Source organism: Eptesicus fuscus, chromosome 12 (assembly GCF_027574615.1).
Source record: "Eptesicus fuscus isolate TK198812 chromosome 12, DD_ASM_mEF_20220401, whole genome shotgun sequence".
In the NCBI taxonomy this organism is placed as follows: Eukaryota; Metazoa; Chordata; class Mammalia; order Chiroptera; family Vespertilionidae; genus Eptesicus; species Eptesicus fuscus.
In genome coordinates, this window is record NC_072484.1 from 71,644,760 (window position 1) to 71,664,833 (window position 20,074).

At 39.3% G+C, this 20,074-nt stretch overlaps 1 protein-coding gene across 2 annotated transcripts in view; it reads right to left on the reverse strand.

Annotated features, from left to right (window-relative positions):
* Positions 1-20,074, reverse strand: part of TOP1 (DNA topoisomerase I) — an 84,745-nt gene that overhangs the window by 24,540 nt on the left and 40,131 nt on the right. Inside the window, exons 4-8 of one of the 2 annotated variants that reach the window (XM_008158462.2) lie at positions 12,852-12,975; positions 11,371-11,426; positions 8,783-8,878; positions 7,732-7,807; positions 4,313-4,419 (exon numbers count right to left, since the gene is read on the reverse strand). In XM_008158462.2, coding sequence (XP_008156684.1) covers positions 4,313-4,419; positions 7,732-7,807; positions 8,783-8,878; positions 11,371-11,426; positions 12,852-12,975 — 459 coding nt within the window. Of the gene's footprint in view, positions 1-4,312; positions 4,420-7,731; positions 7,808-8,782; positions 8,879-11,370; positions 11,427-12,851; positions 12,976-20,074 lie in introns of those variants that run through there. The other variant, XM_054723636.1, reaches the window with a different exon arrangement.

Sequence of the window (20,074 nt, forward strand, 5' to 3'; positions counted from 1 at the left end):
ATCCATCAGTAGATGAACGAAGTGTGGTATATACATAAAATTAATTATTATTCAGCCTTATAAAGGAAATAAATTGACACATGTACAACATGGATGAACTTCAAAGACATGCTAAGTGAAATAAGCTTGTCGCAAAAGGACAGATACTGTAGAGTTCCACTCATATGAGGTACCTAGACTAACCAACTCAGAAAGTAGAATGGTGGTTACCAACAACTAGGGGAAAAGGGTCACATGAGGGAGAGTTATTGTTTAATAGTTTCAGTTTTGTAAGATGAAGAGAGTTCTGGAGATGAATGGTGGTGGTGATGGTTGTACAACAATGGGAATGTACAACCACTCAATTGAACACTTAAAAATAGTTAAGATGATACATTTTATGTTATTTTACTACAATTAAAGATAATTAAAAAAAAAAGTCAAGGTCAACATGTAATAAAATGTTAGACCTAGAGGAACATTCAAGATCCTCTATGACCAACCTACCACTTTTACAGATGTGAAACTGGCAGGATCTCCCAACTCTTCGTTGGCATAAAAAGGCCTAGAAGCAGGAACCCATCCAAACTGCCAAGTCTATTACTCTCCAGATAGAACGTATACTCACACAAGCTGATATTATTGGATCAGCAACTCTCCCTGTACCAATGTCTCTGACACTACTGATGCCTTTTATTCCCCAATCAGTGGTTCATCAACAGAATTAAGAAAGACATGTAGGCCCGGCCAGCGTGGCTCAGTAGCTGAGTATCGACCTATGAACCAGGAGGTCACAGTTCAAGTCCCAGTCAGGGCACATGCCTGGATTGTTGGCTCAATCCCCAGTGTGAGGCGTGCAGGAGGCAGCCAATCGATTATTCTCTCTCATCATTGATGTTTCTATCTCTCTCCCCCTTCCTCTCTGAAATCAATAAAAATATATTTTTTAAAAATAAAGAGGAAAACACGTAGACGTCGAAATGATTTCTCTATGGCAGACTTAACTAACTTGTTAGGTATAAATGTAACAATAAAATGTGCTTGAGTAAACAAAATGGAAAAGTGCTAGAAATGTGTGTAAGACAGGAAAGTAAACATCCACATATTCTCTAAAATCATATTCCCTTATAGTTAAAAAACACCTCATAGTACACTGTAAAATGCACATTTAATTTTTAAATCTCAGAAATAAAGGTCACATGCTACAGCTTTCTGGAAGCGAATCTATGGAATCAAGGACAGTTTCTATGGTTTGAGGAGAATGTCAATCCATATTTCATAAATTTCTTACCACTATTACTGATTGTATTCATGAGTCCCGGTCTTTCTTTCTTTTTTATTTTTATTTTTTAAATTTCTTTATTGATTATGGTATCACATAAATGTCCTCATCCCCCCATTCCAAACCCCTCCCCACGTATGCCCCCACCCCCCTGTTGTCCATGACCACTGGTTAGGCTTATATGCATGCATATAAGTCCTTTGGTTGATCTCTCCCCCTTACCTCCACCCTCCCCTACCTTCCCTCTGAGGTTTGACAGTCTGATCAATGCTTGAGTCCCGGTCTTTCAACACAAATTCCCCACATTATAATCCTTTGAGTCTTTTTGCTAAAAAAGACTCAAAACTCCATTTAAAGTCACACCTAACACCAGCAACAAACTCCAGTCTCAAGGTCTTTTGGTGAAGTCTTCTTTGCAGTATAAACATGGAACCTATGTTTCAACAGGTCAGCCCTGACACAAAAGTGTACTTAACTGAGGACAATCTGAAATTCTATACAGCTACAATGGGTACCAGTTAAAATAGGGGGATCTGGGTTAAAGAGATCCTCATGGAACTAAGCCTGAGCATATTGCAGCCACTTGTAACATTGTTTCTACGGGGGAAATGTGATACAGTGAAGAAAACTAGAGGGATCTTTCCCCATCCCCACAATTACCAAAGAGAGGGAGATAGGGATTCAAAGTTTGTTTTTGGCAAGATGAACAAGTCTGTAGGCTCTGGGTGGAAGCAAAAGATCTGCACACCTGCCAAGCTGGTAAAGTGTGTAATCTTTTAGTGGAATATCAAGAGGCTAGTACAAGTGAGAGTATCTGTCATCAAAGTTCCCTGACTACGCTGTCAGAGGTCTGAATCACTGACTTCAGGGTGTAATAGGAGCCAATAGTTACAGAAGGAAAAGGCAAGCTCTCAGGTAAGAAACTAATCATTCCTGTTCTCTACTTCTAAAACTTACACTGCACCACCACAAAGCACTGTGCTTAGGAATGGGCAGGACTTAACAATCAAAATTGAGAAAAGCATGCAAGGAGACTATAGCAAAGATTGCTTTCCTCCAAACCAACCATCTTCAGTTCAAGACTAACCAGTCACACACTTGAACAACAAACAAACAAACAAACAAACAAACAAACACAGAAGCCATTCTCTCACACCAATAAGGATTTCAACCATGGAAGCAAAATTAGGCTATTAGACTCTTCCAGGGTACACACACACAAGGCTGAGCCAGGAAAAGAATACATTAGGGCCCAATAAGAGCATTAGGGCCAAGGAAGGGGGAAGACAGCAAAGAGCTAGTTATGACAAGGAACTTGTTTCCAAAGAAAAAAATGAAAAGAACAAAAATACATCTTTTGTTTTCTGACTCTGACCTCTGCACAGGCCCAGGATTCCTTGACTCTGATTTTTTCCTACATTTTCCTTTTAACCCCATGTGTGTTCACACCCACTATTACATGGCAGCAGTTCTGCTAACTGCAGCTCTGCTCCTCTCCGCCACCGCCTAGTCACTGATCCTTCCCCATCCCTCAAGTTCTGAGGAGATTATTTTTCTAAGTCATAAAAGCCATAGAGTAAATGCATATAAATGGGTCTGGAACTCTACACACCAAACTACAAATAATGGTTGTCCCAAAGCTGGAAAGGAAAAATGGGAATAGGAGGGAAAGAGAACTGTCATTTTTTTCTGAATCCTATGCCTCTGGATCATTTGAATTTTTCAACATAAATACAGATCATATATTATTGGTGTAGAAGTTAAATAATACAAAGTTTTGCCCTGGCCAATGTGGCTCGACGGTGAGAGCGTTGGCCTATGCACTAAAGGGTTGTCACCGGTTTGATTCCTGGGTTGCAGGTTTGATCCCCATACGAGTGGGGGCACACTCAGAAGACAATCAATCAATGTGTCTCACATCAATGTTTCTCTCTCTTTCTCTACCTCTCCCCTTTGCTTCCTCCCTCCCTTCCACTCTCTCTGAAGAGCAATGGAAAAATATCCTCGGGTAAAGATTAATTGGAAAACAAAACAATACACCCAAAACCAAGTTTTAAGTAAAATCAGTATTAAAAATACATGTTTATTTCAAAATTCTAAACACCAAAACTTATTAAGTAGAAAATGAAATTTCCCTCCAGAATACACTTTTCAAAAGTAACTTCTGTTATTGCTAAATTGTCCTCCGTAAGACTGCAGGGTTCTTCATCCCACAGTGAAGGGGAATACCTGTTTTCTCATACTCTCAACCTAGATATTTTGATACTTATTAATCTTTCCAAGATTAAACTAAAAGATGTATCATTTATTATTTCTCTTTGTGCCTTTGTTACTTGTATGGTTGACCATATTTTAAGACGTTTACTAATCATTTATTTTTAAAAAAAATATGTTTGACTTCAGAGAGAGGAAAAGATAAGGAAAGTGAGCGAGCAAGAATCATCCATCAGCTGCCCTCTACTGAGGATCGAGCCCACACCTGGGCATGTGCCCTGACTGAGACTCGAACCTGCAACCTTTTGGTGTACCAACTGAGCCTCACAGCCAGGGCAGATTTAACTTTGATGTATCAAATTTATAAAGCTTTTCCTTATGGCTCTGGTTATGACATGCTTCAAAAGGACTTCACTATTCTGTAATTATAAAGATATTCACCCAGGTTTTCTTGGGGAGATGGTTTTGTGTTTTTTTAAACGGGCAGTTTCCCCAGCACTATTTATGTAATAATCCATCTTATTTAAAATAACCCCTATAATTTTAAATGCAGTATTCTTCATATGCTAACTTCCCATATATGCGTAAGTCTACTTCTATAGTTCATTCCGTTCAATAGACTGGGACCTAGTTTTGAGATTCAACAGGTTAAGAGCTAGTTAATACTTTCACTAGGACCTGGGAAACTTATTTCAGAATGTTATTCTAGAGAGATTCTTTTAAGTACTTCCCTCCTCCCTCAAATATCAAGGTATTAATTTTAATAACTCAACACTATTGCTTAATTAGGCTGTGGAATCAAAGAGCTGACATTTTAACCCCGTGCTGAGATCTTACCATTTCCACTTCTGCTCCTCTTCTTTCTTCGGCTTCTTTTTCTTGCTATCTGGCTCAGGAACTTTTTTATCTTTATCTTTACTCTTGGGCTTTTTCAATTTACCATCCTACAAAGAAACATGGTGAGAAAGCACTTAAAAAAAGGAGAGAACTAGCTGCTTTTCTAGAAGTAGTTTTGGGGGGCCATTAGGAAGAAAACTGGAATCATCGAACATTAGCACTGGAGACTTTCTTAGGTCCAATCCCCCCAATAAAAATTTACTAGTACTTTTCCCTAGAGCAGTAATTCCCAAATCTCCCTGATGTATAATTGCTCAAGAAAGAAGTTAAAAACATTCATTCTGTGGAGGAAGAGCCTGGGAAAGTTATTTTTTAACCTGAGGAAAGAATGGGAAAGTACTGCTTCTGTATAGAGTAATCCCAGTGTTTATCCTCACTTAGTTTTAATCTACTCATCTTTAAACCTCTTCTAACACCACCAAATGATGAGTACATGAAGTTATTAGGTGCTTAATATACAATTGGAAAGGAAATTCCTGATTGAGTCTAGTGGGGAACTTTCTATTACTGCTGTTTGCATACACACAGTCACAAAACAGTAAGCAAGTATTCAGAAGGTCCTAAAATGATTACTGCTTCTTATGGTGGCATTTCTTTATGGCTCTGACCCTAGATGACTATCACAGTGTCACAGAAAAAGATCATCAAACATAAACAAGGGCAATTCACCAATACAAAAGATAAATATCAAAACATATACACATCAGGCAAATATGTGCTGTTCAACAGGTGGGGCTACCACTCAAGAGAATTGAAACTCATCTGAAGAAAAATGTTCCTTTGTTCTACGATTTAAGGTAATTTAAGTCAACATGTTTTATATGTAGCTCTAAAAGGTGGTTTTGCACTATCTTAAAAGCAATTACAGAATGGCAGAGCTTGAAAGAGCTCTATAGACAGTTTGGTTTGACCTCTTCCAGTTATTATCAAGGAAAGTCTGAAACAGATGTTTTGTTACTTCCTCAACATCATATCACTAATACTGACCACGATGAAAGCCCAAGTTGACCAGAAAAATAAAAGAATGTGACTCATGGGGATGACTGGAATAGATACTATTCCGGGACTATGTGATAAGATGGAAATCAAGACAAACTCAGGATTGCTAAGCAAATGACCTTTTGGATAGAAGACAAGAAAGATTACACACCATATATATTTGAAAATAGGAATATATAAATGTATAAGTATGTTTGTGAGTAGAAAGTACTGGAGGACCACATAATTCAGAATGTTTACTATTTAGGCTGAAACACACCACAGGAAAGGGAAATGTTTCTCAGTGAAGACATTCTCTGAATAGTTTCTGAACAGGCATGCACATCTGCACAGGCAGGTCCCATCAGTGAACTACTGGCTACTGTACGTTTCAAGCCTTACAATGGGATAATCAGAGATTTCGGACCAATGCCCAGAAATGAAAAAAACATAGCCAGCAAGTGGTTTCATGACCGATCTTGCCATTTGGGGTCCTTGCCACAATAAGACTGTATTACTTCAGTTTTTCAGCCTGAAATTGTTTTCTCCCTGTGTAGCGAGAGGGGTTGCTAAAAAACAATTTTTAAAAAGAAGGGGAGAGGAGGAGTCAATTGTTCTTTTTTCCAAATGGCCTAACAGTTATGACTAACCTCTTCCAAGCTCCAAGAAAGGTACTATTGTGCATAACATCAGCATTAAGGCAATATAGAAAGCATGGAGAGCTAAGTTTTACAATTCTTTATTGACTAGTCTGATGATCTACACCAGGGGTGGGGAATGTCTGGCCTGCACTGTGTAAGGCCCGTGAAGTCATTTGGTCTGGCACTGAAAAGGTATTATGGGTGAGTTAATTAAATGTCTGATCAAATATAGCAGGCTAATTTTTTAACTTAATAATTTTGTGTGGCAATCAATTGATATTATAAATATCCAAATGGCCCTTGACAGAAAAAACGTTCCCCACCTGATCTACATGAAAGTGGAGTGACTACCATAATCACTATTCAACACCTCGCTCTCAATTCCTTGAGTTGGCTCTAAACTTCAACTTCTGCCAAGAACAGATTGCTCACCTACTCATTAATATTCTTAATATGATTTCATTAAAGACACTTTTTCTTCCTTCTTGTGGGAAAAAAGTCCCCCAAAAGGCTGGATAATACAGTAGCTACTGTGCTGGCTCTGGAATCATACTGCCTGGGATCAAATCCCGGCTTTACCACTTAGTAGTTGTGTGAACTTAGGCAAATGATTTGACCTCTCTATACTTCAGTTTCTGCATCTGTAAAATGGAGCTAATAGTAGCAATATTTGTCTCTAAGGGTTTTTCTTAGGATTAAATGAAATATCTAAAATAAGAACAGTATATAGCAAGCACCTACTACATTTAACTTTATTACTTTTATTCTTATTGCTATGATAGATTACACTCTGAAGATTCATTGACCCTCACTATCTCTATCTTTACTGGTGATGCTTCAAGCTATTGTCTTTACACTTGTGAATCCATTCTGCCCAAGACAATGGCTAACCTCAAATGCAGCATAAGAGTGAAAACCCACTCACCCCCTTCTTATAGGGGAGTGGAGGATTTAGACCCCTGTGAATTGCTGGCATGTTTTACTTGAATTACTTGCTAACAACTGTTTAGTATAAGAAATACAAAGTGTCAAAAGAAGGAACCATAACATCGTATGTTTAATCTACCACGTACATGAATAGAACCCTTAGAAAAGTACTTGACCTGAGATTTTTAGGGGAAGTTGTTGAGTCAGGAGAAGAAGGGAGGATGAGCATTGGTGTTCCTGACACAGGGAATAGTAGAAGCTACAGAAAGCTCCAAAGCACAAAAGAACTGTGCAGAAAAGAAATACAGGAGGTCAGTGTGGCTGGAACAAAGCAAATTAGGGAGGAGGCACAAGATGAACAGAGGCACAAGCCAGACTGGGTGGAGCTGTGGTAAAGAGCATGGATTTCATCCTACGTCTAAGCTGCACCAATTAAAGGTCGCTAAATAGGAATGGTTACCCAAAGTGAGAGATGAGCAAGCCTTGTTATATACAGGAGAACACTAAGAAACATACTTAGGGAAAACTATTCTCGGTTGCAAGCAAATATAATTTCTTGTTTACACCTCCCTCTGTATGTATGATGAGGGCAGAGTTTCCCTAAAAGGGTCAGTTGGCACCATAGCTATGGACAGACACCCAGGAAGGCTAGGAGAGATCTTCACACCAACAGTGCACAGTCACTGTACACATAAGAGTTTTTCCTCTACAGACCAATTAAATCCCTAAAACCCATTTGCCTTCAAAAGTTGTTTTATGTAAAACTCCCTATTCCAAACTCAAGCCCCAAAGGGCCTAAGTCTCTTTACTAACCTCTTCTTCCTCTAGTTTTCGTTTCTTCTCTTTCTTGATATCTTCTGTTTTAATTTTCTTAGGTTTAAAATCAGCACTAGAAAGGGGAACATGAATATGCAATTAACACAACTGTGACTCAATAGTTCTCACCAACAGGATTAGGACCTCTTAATTCCTCCTGGAGGCTTCCAAGGTAGGAGTGTTTGCTATTATTCTAGGCTGAGCATTCTTGTCAAGAATGGGACAGAGAAAGAAGGCCAGACCAAGGCCCAATCATTATAGCCCTAGATAGAACAAAACAAAACAAACAAACAAACCGTATACTACACGCAGGCCTGGGAGGTAAGTGGAATGGAGGGACATAGCATAACTGACACCACTAGAAGATGGAAATCTGGAAACCAACAGTGTAACAATGACTGCCACAAAGTAATGGCTCGAAAGGACAGGAAAGAAATTCTGTATGAATTCTGAATGAACACAAATGAGTTCACTAAATATTTCCCTCCTCTCTTCCCACCTACTTTCTACCATAAATCCTTTGTAGATTCCTGGAACATAATAAACTATACAAGATTGAAAACAATGAATAGAATTTAACATCATTGATTGAATCTGAGAAAGAGTTACCTGTAAGTCTCAAATACCTGTCTTAATTCAGAGCAAAATCCTATACACTGAAACGTCACTTAGAATGTACTGACAGGCACAGATCCCAGGAGGAATTGGTTTACCAGTGAAAACTTATTTGTCATAAATGATGATAAGCCTAAATTAATTTAAATATTCTTCATGAATTGTTTTATTTGCAGTGCCTTTTTAATAAGAAAAATAGAAATATATATTCTCCATTTAAGCCTCAGGTACACCACTTATTTGCTCAGCAAACCCTACTTCTCATAATTCAAACAGAAATCAGTCACCCAGTCAGTCCATTAATCACAAATTCCAAATGAGTAAAAGTCCATTAATGTAGTTTTTCTGTGTACTGCAGAGACATACATCACATTCATCCTTTAAACAACTCCTTTTTTGTTTAAAAAAAATCAAAGTAATGAGATATACTCACTCATCCTCATCTCGAGGTCTCTTCAATGGCTTCATATCTTCTTTAGGAGGAGCAAAATAGCCATCATCTTCAGGTTCATCTTTAATTCGTGGTGGACTAAAGAGAGAAAAAAATTGTTAATGAGTGTTGGAACATCTACACATCAAGTAATCCAAAGCAGGGATAAATTACTGCACTGAGAAGCAGCTAATATAAGAACAACAACATACACTTGTATCTATTATAAAGGTTTTCCATGAGCACTTTTCTCACTTAATTCTCACTTCAACCCTGTGAAGTAGATATTGTCCTCACGTTACAGATCAACAGGCACATCAAGATCTGGGATCAGGACTCCTTACTCTAAGTCAATCTTCGTCTCCCCTACATCTTAACCGCCTTTGCCAGCATGACCCAAACCACAACAGGAACAAACTTAAATTAAATTGTTTCCTCACTTCACATGAAGGATAGACTATGTATCTGACTCCATGAATGATTCGAACTGATTATTCTAGTGCTCCAAAACCTAAAATATAGTTTTTACAAGGAAAGGAAGAAAATTTTATTTCCCAAACTTTGTACCTTAAAGGTCTAAGGGAAATAACCCTAGTTACATGGGAAAACAACCAAGATGACATCACAGCAAAAGAAGGGCACCTGCTAAATGAGAGGCCCAGGACAAATTCAATTCATTCTAAGCCAAGTTTAGACATTGTTCAATGTCCTCCTTAGGTTTATTTACTTGACATACAGAAGAGTGCCTTGCCTTATCTTTATTAAGATTTTGTCTTTTGAATATAAAAAGATAATTCTGTTAGACAACTATGCTGAACCAAAAAGCAGAAGGAAGAAGAGAGAAAGCCATGAGACCAACAATCAGCCTTGGGATGTTCCCTGACTTAAAACATCTGATCAGAACCTCATTGCTTACAGCCAGAAGCACTTACAGAGCTAACTAACTCGGAACAGGGAATGGTCTCTGGACACGAAGCTTTATCTCTAAGACACCCAAGGGATAAGCTTACACAGACTCAGCTGCAAAGAAAGTTAGGATATTCACAGGGTTTTAAGAGTAGATAATGCCATCTCCACATCACCTCATTCCCTTAAGCATACTGGATCGCCTTGCTTGCCAAAGAATTTGAATGTTTAAAGCAATTAGCTTTCCTTCCTTATTTCTGCACACTCCCCAAATGCCAGCCTTTAAAGCTGTTCCCCCCAACTACAAAAGTGACTAACATAGATCCAAGAGTCCAAAACCTCCACAAGCTTTGTGCCAGAAAGAAAGAAACACTGCCATTTACCCAGCCAGTAAATGCTAGATCCTAGTATCGTCACAGGTGAAGTTAAAAACAATTTCTCAGAAAATTGGGTTCCATCCAGTGATTCTCTGCATATACACATGCAAGCAAATAAGCAGTCCAGCAAAATGAATGCAGAGCCCACTGCCTGGAAAGGTGTGTTCCTAACCTTCTAACCCAGAAAGTCTGAAACTGAACCCAAGTTTCAAAGAATCCATTATTTTTTTAGTACGTATTAGTTTAATAAAACTACTCCAAGTCCAAAGAGTTCATTATTTTCTTAGTACGTATTAGTTTAATAAAAATCCACTCAGTCAGTTTCTTGGCAGAAAAGAGCCTCCCTGTGCTCAGTCACTTTATCTAAGAAATCAGAATGCCTAGGGTAGCCTATAGTGAATTTTATTACTCAGCATTCCTGGAACAGTTATAAAACATGCCTGAAGAGGGCTCCTGCTGCTCCTAGTCTAAGGGACCTGGAAGACATGCCAGTTTTCAAAAATGTTCTCAAACGAAATTGAAAGTTCGACGTTTCAAGGAAGCAAAACTCTCAAAACACTTTGTCCAAGTCAATAATGTTTACTTCCAACAACTAGTAAATCCATTCTGATGTTTTGTGGAGGCAAATGAGAATATATGACCATAAATTTGTAGTTTTTTGAAACTAGAAGGGATTCTTAGACTTATTTTAAAAAGGTGAGGCTGATGAGGAAAACAGAATCCTAACAACAAAAATAGCACAGGAAAAGTGACCTCTAGACTATGCAGACTATGTTTTTAGTACTCACAACTGTACATCTACTTTTGCCACACCCCGTATCTCTACTCAAATCTACACCCATTCCTAAAATGTAGGTCAAGAAGGCATCTATATATGAGCCTCAGAATACTACTACTATTAATTACTACTGACTAAGTATGGAGTTTCTTTTGGGGTGTTGAAAAGGTTCAGAAATCAGATTGTGTAATAGTGGGGAAGATACACAACTTTGTGAATATACTAAAACCCAATAAACTATACACTTTAAAAGGGTAAATTTTATGGTATGTAAATTATATCACAATTAAAAAAAAATTCTTCCTGTAAACCTTCTCCACTCAAAATAATTTCTAGAAAATATCGTGGTCAGACTCACTAAAGGGTACTCTGGAAATGCTCAGAGGACTTAGGCCAACTCCTCTCACTGCCTACACTTCCTGGGAAACCTGGAGGTGGCCAGGTCAGTGTGTGTTACGTACAGACACACGGGCAGCAGACACACGGGCAGCTGGCCTGCAGGGCACCCAGAGGAAGCAGAGGACTCTTACCTTGAGAAGCCATTTTCCTTCTCCTTCTTTACTTTTGCATCCCCAGAGGCTCTAACCTGAAAGGTCAAACAACAGTAACTGATTAGTACCTTGAAAGCTACATTTGACTCTAATAAAGAAGATTCTCTCTTTATTAGAGAACATCTAACTTCAATCCTTGGGGTTCCCTGATCACAGACTGACTCTTCTTGCTGACCAGGTGAACTGACGGTCTTCATATTTTTCTAAGACTCATTTTATACAATTTTTCAAGATAAACCGTACAATACACTGAGAAAAGTTTCCGTGCGAAATAACAGCTTTTTACCCTTAAATTATGGCAGGTCCCCCTCCCTCAGTAAATATACTCCACCTCTCAAGGATTTGCCCTTCGCAGTGCAGAGAGGAAATAAAAAACAAAACAAAACGAGCCTGGCCTGTGTGGCTCAGTGGTTGAACATTGACCTATGAACTAGGAGGCCATGGTTTGATTTCTGGTCAGAGCACATGCCCGGGTTGCGGGCTCCAACTTCAGTAGGGGGAAGGTGGGAGGCAGCCGATCAATGATTCTTTCTCATCATTGATGTTTCTATCTCTCTTTTCCTCTCCCTTCCTCTCTGAAATAAATTAAAAAAATGTATTTTTTAAAAATAGTCTATTTCCTGCTTTCTCTGGTTTGGAAAAGTGTATTCACATTCCCCTTCTTCAAATTCCCATTTTCTAGACTTGTCAGCGGGGTATTTCAAAAATCTTCTCTCTCTCTCTCTCTCTCTCTCTCTCTCTCTCACACACACACACACAACACACACAAACACAAACACACACACAAATATGCATACAAGCATCTCTGGAAGAATACAAAAAAATAGTTGGCGTTGTGGCTGCCTCCAGAAAGGGAAAGATGGAGGCCAGTGAGCCAGGGATAGAAGGGAGCTGTATTTTTCACTATATTCCCTATTTCACATTGTCTGAATTTACCAAATATAAACGTTACTTTTTCAAAACCTAAAGTTAAAACAATTTTTAAAAAGTCTATGCACAGCACTACTCATTTGCAGCCAGAGGAGGCCGTCTGTTTCCAGACAGCTACGCTGGTTCTGCTAGAACCAAGTCAGCAAAGGTACCAGCATCACCACATTTTCACTCAAGAAGAACTTTCATTCAACAGAGGACCAAGGTAGCATTAAGCCCTCCCCCAAAACAGAATTAATTTTCCCCATGAAGGAAAACTGACATCTCCAGAACATTACATCTTAAATTTATCCACTTGCCATATAAAATAACGACCTGAATATATTTATGTACAAGATATGCTGTACAGTGGCAATAGACCTTGGTTTCCCCGTTGAAGATTATGGTTGACTCTAAAGTCTCCTGAGACCTTTTCACTCAAAGGCAAGGGATCTTTCTATGGAATGAAGGTACTTTCATTATCTGTTTAAAAGGTAAACAAAATGAAAAGTACATTCCATCTCTTCCTCCCCCACTGGAAAGTTCTATACCTTTTCCTCCTTTCGTTTTTCCTTGTCTCTGTCTTTATGTTTGTCTTTATGTTTTTCTGAACTTCCATCTTTGTGCTTGTTTTTTTCCTTCTCTTTGTGTTTCTTTTCAGAATCTTTATGTTCACTGTGAAAAATAAGACACAAATGGTTAGCCCAGAGTAGGGACCAGAGGGTTCATTTCACAAGATAAACTCACAAGATAACTTAAGATCACATGAACCATGGAAACTTACAATGGTTTAAGTAAACAGTCCTGACAGAAGGTTCAAGTAGAAGCTTTTGTCTACACGGGACTTTATTTTGATGTTTTTATTTTTTCAAAGGAGCAAAGGAACCAAATGGAGAAACACAGTCATGCTAAACAAACCAGGACATTTTTTTTACCAGTGACTAAAAATATACAGCAAGCTCCTTTGTACTTCTACAATATTCTACTAGCAAAAAAATCTATAATGAAAACTTCAACTTGAGCATTCACATCTGATGTGAGAAATAAAGACAATTCACCAAAAATGCATTTGGTAGCTCTGAGCCAGACTTAAGATATACACATTCCAGATATGTAGCCAAGCCAGGGCTTTGTGCAGTGACCAGTCCAACACAACAGATGTTTCCTGCAAGTTTTTACTAGAAAAACTTATCTACTACTAGATAGAGCTGCTTGGTTCATTCCTTACAATAAGAAAAGACCCATCTAAAATCAAGGCATGTAAAACGTTTAAAAGCTTTTAAAAGGGTCAGTAAACACACTGGCAGCAGTGTAAAAAGGAAAATGAAATACGACATTACAAAGCAAGAGCCATTACAATGTCCACACCCTGACATCTAGCTCCTGGAAATTTCTCTTTAGAAAATAACATTACAAAAAGATGTTTATTTTGATGCTTCTCATAACAAGAAGCAAATAAAAATAAATAAGCCACCAAAAAATTAGATATAACCTTAGTGAGTAATAAAAGGAAAAAACTGTGATATATCAAATTAGGTAGCTAATATGCTATAATTTATGAATCCTACAAATATACATGGGAAATGTTTATGACATAAATGGAAAAAAGGGATAGTCATCCCTTGGTCTCCAAGGGCGACTGGTTCCAGAAACACCACCTCTTCCAGGCACAGATACCAATTCCTGCAGATGCTCAAGTCCCTTATATAAAAAGGTATAGGGAAAAAAAAGGTATAGAAAAATACATACATACGCATATAAAATGACTGCAACAACATAAAAAAAATATGCATGTTGACAAAGACAGACGGGCAATAAGCAAAAACCACATGCTGTAGTTTAAGGTGGCAGAACACTGGATGACTGTTTTCTTCAGTACACCGGGCAGATGATTTAGGATCCTTGCTTACATCACCAATATATCCCACAAGTTAACAAAAGGAAGTCTGAACTCTAGTGCTATGAATTGGTGGGGTTCATCCCACACACAAAACAGCTGACAGGGACAATCAGGCCTATGGGCACCTTGCCTTTCCCACCACAGACTGCATTTCCCATCTGTCACATTTAACACCCTCAGCCCAGAAAAAATAGATTTTACCAGCAATGGGCTCATTACGTTATGTTCACCCCATGAAGTTTGTCCTAAAGAGATTCGGCCAGCTAACTTAGCTACATTGAAGGCCAAAAATGGATAAACAAATGATAGCATCTAGTGAGGTGAGAGCCACAGAACCTGGGTTAAGAGAGCATCTGCTGTCACATACATTTCTGTACACAAAACGAGCCCCAAATGGATATAAGGGGTCGAGTAATAAGCAGAAACTAAGACATCTAGCGAGAGGACATGGGGCCTAATAGAAACATACAACTACAAGATAGGGAAGATCTAGGAAATGTCTGGGGGAAAAAGTCCATTTTCCCTTGTTTATATACTATGCCCTCATTAGGTTATTTAGAGGTGCCACACATTGAAATAACAAGTTTCCACATGAGCAAACTTTTCTTTTGAACTCATGACAGCTGAGCCTACTTCCTGTGTGCCTAGACTCTAGAGGTACATGGCAACCAAGCTTTCCCACCATGCTTTTTATTCTCAGCATCATTGTGACGTCACTCTCTACGCACTGTGCTCTCATAATCTGTTTTTGATGTTTTATAAAAAAATTTATTCTTTACTCTGTACAAAAATAGCTCTCAATTGCATAACACTCCAGCTTTAGAATGACGGGTAAAATTACGAAGTTGCCAAAATTGCAACTGATCCACTTCAGGAGTTTACACATGATTTTGATATTACCAGCAAAATGTATGGTAATTATCATTATTCTATTCTACAGGCATTGTAGTTTTAGTTGGTTTGTTTTGTTTTGTTTTTACATTAACTGTAGGAAATATTTATGGCCATCTTCACAAGTTTTTGCCTAAAAGCAAAAAATATGCAACAATTACATCCATGACATTACTGGATGAATATACTTCCCCTCACAAAGTAAAAAACTCTAAGCAAGCCGTGTGTTTGATATGTTCACATACATTATTTCATTCAATCCTCACACACATTGTTTCATTCAATCCCTGAGACTGATTTAGAAACAGAGGAAGGAGCCTGGAGTTCAGTCTTATTCAAAGTTATATGTTAGAAAGAAGCAAAGTTAAGATTTAAACTCATGTTTCCATCTCCAAATTCAGAGTGCCTCCCACTAAATCAATACCATTACATTTTCATGAAGTTGATACCTACCACTAAAGGCAGATTAGAGTAGGAGCCAATCTGAGATATATTAAGGTCAAGACTTTATTTTACCACCAAGTAGAAACTTTCTAGAATAGAGACCTTGGATAACTGAAATGATAAAACCTTTGAGATAGCTGCTCCTCATTTTGTCTTCCCACAAAACTATAAATGGCCAATTCAGGGATCTAAATTTACAAACACTCTATCCTCCTTTATGTTCCACTGTTCCCCCTTGTTCTCTTTCTCAATGAAGGCATTTCTTAGAATATTAGTCTATTTCACTACAAAACTGGCTTTCTGGCCTTTTGGCATTCACAGCATAGGCAACTTGTAAGTGCACATAGCCCTCCAACTTCCAGCTTTGTTGTTCATTATCACACTGAGCAGAGACAAGAGGAAAGAAGGCAACAAATGACAAGGCAATGAGACAGTACCCAGGCCACCCAGGAAAGTGAAAAAAAAAGTCAGATACTTCCTCTGCCTGCTAACCAGAGGGAAATCCATTCAGGAAATTCAAAGTCCCTGAATAGTAACCCCTTTGTAGGTCATAATCAAACACAAAGACCAGAATGAAATGAAACTATCAACTTGACTTTCCAAAGGAAATTCTCTTCCAATGTTTAGATGTAAGAGAACAGGTTTGGGTTTTTATATTTAGTGAATGAACTCAGATGATTCAGGAGTAAGGACATCTTGTGGTATATAAGGCATTTCACTGGGAACTGTTAGAAATTCGAGTTTGTGGAGCCCTTCTAGGCTTCTGAATATAATGTTAATACATCTACTTGTCAGTGGCTGTTCCTGTCCCTATCTCCCGTAATAGAAAGGACTGAGGTCTTACCCCTCATCCATAACCCCTACAGGGGCAGAAGTGCTGGCAAAGGGCAAGCCATGGTGCCAGTCCTTCCTAGGAATCTACCTGAAGGAGCATATGCATCTGGAGGACCAAGTCCTGTGATAAACACATGTCTAATTAGGGCTGTGCCACAGAAATTAGGAGCAGGATTTGGCCAGTGGTAGATAATGGAGCAAATCTGGGATCAGTTAGGCCGACTCATCATCACTCAGGATTTCCTAGCATGTGCCTCTTTTTCCAAAATGTTTAAAACTAACTTGGCTTTTATGGTGGCTTAAAGAGCAGCACCTTTCTCACTGGTAGATGATGAAAATTTAGACCAGTGCAGAAGTTCATGTGTTGACTGCCTGTTTTAAGAGATGTTACTCTTGCCTTTATACTGATCCACTACTTTTAATACACAATGTCAAACTCACTAAATACCACTGAAGGCTACAAATAGCAGCCAGTTCAGAGGCTGTAGAACAGATGATGGAGAAACTGAAGAAACTTCAGCAGGGATAAATAGGAAAAACAAACTGGAAGAAAGGCTTAAAACTGGTCATAATAAGGAACCAAAAGATTTGAAGAACATATATTTTAAAAAATGAATTTAGTCTGAGATACACTGAAGGTCAAAACACTGACAGTAGCTAATATTTCAGAACCTTTGTAATGGTCACACTTTGGAATGAAATAGGAATTTCATCATCAGCAACCTGAATGAGAAAACACCCAATTAGTGGCTATGCACACATGCTGACTCCTTGGGGCTCAAGGCTCATGTCTGTCTGAGGATAAGATCCACCACACCAGCAGAGTCTGGAAAGGCAGAAGTCAATGCCAAAGAGAACAAATGGCAAGAGTCAAAGCCACCTCTCCAGAGTGTTCATGCCAGGCGTATGCTTCAATTAGCTAAATTCCACTAAGGAAAAAGTAACCTACACTATTTTTAAAGTGACGTCAGTGAAAGCTTTTGTCTGTGACCCTTGCTGGAGCTGAACAGACAAGTTTGACCAGGGTTATTACTCTTAGGCACTCGGGCAGAAGAAGGAAGGGAGATGCCAGGAGGGAAAAGCATTTTCCTTCTGCCCCAGGATAGCATTTGCTACCTCTTCAGAAAACAAAACAAAATGCCCATGTCTGATATTCTGGGAAGCTAGGATGTTGGCTATGTGAAACCATTTAAATCTGTTGTTAAAGAAAACAAACAAAAAAACACCCCAGTCTGTCCTTTATCACCAACGCAAGTATTTAACAGATACTTGAATACCACTAAGTGCCTGGCACTCTTCTAAGCAATTTAATTCCCATAAAAAGAATGAGATAAGTTCTAGTATCTCCATTTTACCGATGTGGAAACTGAGACATGACAGGTAAGGTTAAGTAACTCACCCAAGAAGACACATCTAAGGAGAGATAAGTAGGATTTAAACTTAGGCAGTATGACTCCAGAGTGGGCAGCTGTGTTACAATACTTCCCAAACAAAGCAAAAAAGATGCACTGCTAGCCCTAGCCTGTTTGGCTCAGTGGATAGAATATCGGCCTGTGGACTGAAGGGTCCTGGGTTCAATTCCAGCTAAGGGCACGTAACTAGGTTGCAGGCTCAATTCCTGGCCCTGGTTAGGGTGTGTGTGGGTGGCAACCAATCAATGTGTCTCTCTTACATCGGTATTTCTCTCTCCGTCTCTCCCTTTCCCTTCCACTCTCCCTTCCACTTTCTCTAAAAATCAATGGAAAAATATCAAGTGAGGATTAGCAAACAAACCAACCAAAAAAAATGAAGCACTGCTAGGGAGCAGAAGGAGCCTCTTTATCTTCTGACAGGACTTAGCCACTAATGGCTAAGGGTACGCACTCATCCCAGCTACCTGACTGCTCAAGGCTGCAGATCCTTCACTGCAGGTTGCAGTCAATAGAATCCCAGGGGATTCCTAAAGGAGAGCCGAGAGAGAGAGCTTCAAGGCTGTGGAAGTTGGAAATACAAGCCCCTTCAAGGAAAGCAGACAATTAAAGCTTAAATGTTTGCTAAATAAAAATTCTAGGTAAATTAAAAAGTTGTCTCGGGGAAAAACATAACAGCAGAAATTAAAGATTTCTTAAGAATTAAAGATTTCTTTTTTTATTATTTTTTATTTTTAAAATATATTTTATTGATTTTTTTTACAGAGAGGAAGGAGAGAGAGGGATAGAGAGCTAGAAACATCGATGAGAGAGAAACATCGACCAGCTGCCTCCTGCACACCCCCCACTGGGGATGTGCCCGCAACCAATGTACATGCCCTTGACCGGAATCGAACCTGGGACCTTTCAGTCCGCAGACCGACGCTCTATCCACTGAGCCAAACTGGTTTCGGCAGAATTAAAGATTTCTTAATGCTTATCACTGAATGCTCAAAATCACTAGAATTATTGGAACTTTGAGTTGAATGGAATCTCAGAAATTATTTAATTCTTTGTTTGCAGGCCAGAAAGGATAAAGGGATGTGCCATGCCAATACATATTCTCAACTCCCATTTCTCCCCTATCTTTAAGTTCCTTTCCCTCTATTAATAGGGTAAACAGCCACCCAGTTATCCAAACTAGGAGCCATTTCTCTTAGAACCCTCATGCCATTTGTAGCTCAGTTCTATATCTCCCTTTCTCAACTATTTTCAGTAGCCTCTTGTTCCCTTTAGAATCAAGTCTCAAACTTTTTTTTAATGTCCCAACTTCTTGAAATAGCTTTTAATAGTCTTGCCCCACGTCATTTTTATGGCCTCATTTTCTACCATTCCATCATGTTAATCCAGGCACCCACCCAATTGGAGTCTTCTTAGAGCAAAGTACATTACACAATGCTTCCATGTTTTTGTTCATGCTTTTCTCATTGTCTGAAATGCCCCTCTTTCTAGCCATCACCTTCGTCAAGATTTTAACCATCTTGCCCTGGCCGGTTTGGCTCAGTGGATAGAGTGTCAGCCTGCGAACTGAAGGGTCCCAGGTTTGATTCTCACCCAGGGCACATGCCCAGGTTGCAGGCTCGATCCCCAGGAGGGGGTGTGCAGGAGGCAGCCAATCAATGATTCTCTCTCATTATTGATTTTTTTCTCTCTCTCTCCCCCTCTCTGAAATCAATCCTATATAAGAAAAGGCTAATATGCAAATTGACCAAACGGCAGAATGACCGGTCGCTATGATGTGCATTGATCACCAGGGAGCATATGCTCAACACAGGAGCTGCCCCCTGGTGGTCAGTGCGCTCCCACAGGGGGAGCGCTGCTCAGCCAGAAGCCGGGCTCTCGGCTGGCAAGCGCAGCAGCAGTAAGGACCCCTCTAGGGATGTCCGCCACAGGGGAGCGGCCTAAGCCGGCAGGCGGGTATCCCCCTAGGGGTCCTGGACTGTGAGAGAGTGCAGGCCGGGCTGAGGGACTCCCCCGCCCCACAGTGCACAAATGTCGTGCACTGGGCCTCTAGTAAAAATATATTTAAAAAAAAAAAGATTTTAACCATCTTTCAATGACTAACTCAAATGCTATTTCCACCATGAAATCTTTAATAAATTAGATTCAACTAACAAAACTGACAACTCCAATGTATCTCATTGGTACTCAGCAGGCTTTGTGGCAATCATCGTCATCACCACCATCACTACCACCACCACCACCACCAACTCAGTTGTTTAGTACATTATAACAAACTCGAAAACGTGACTGGGCC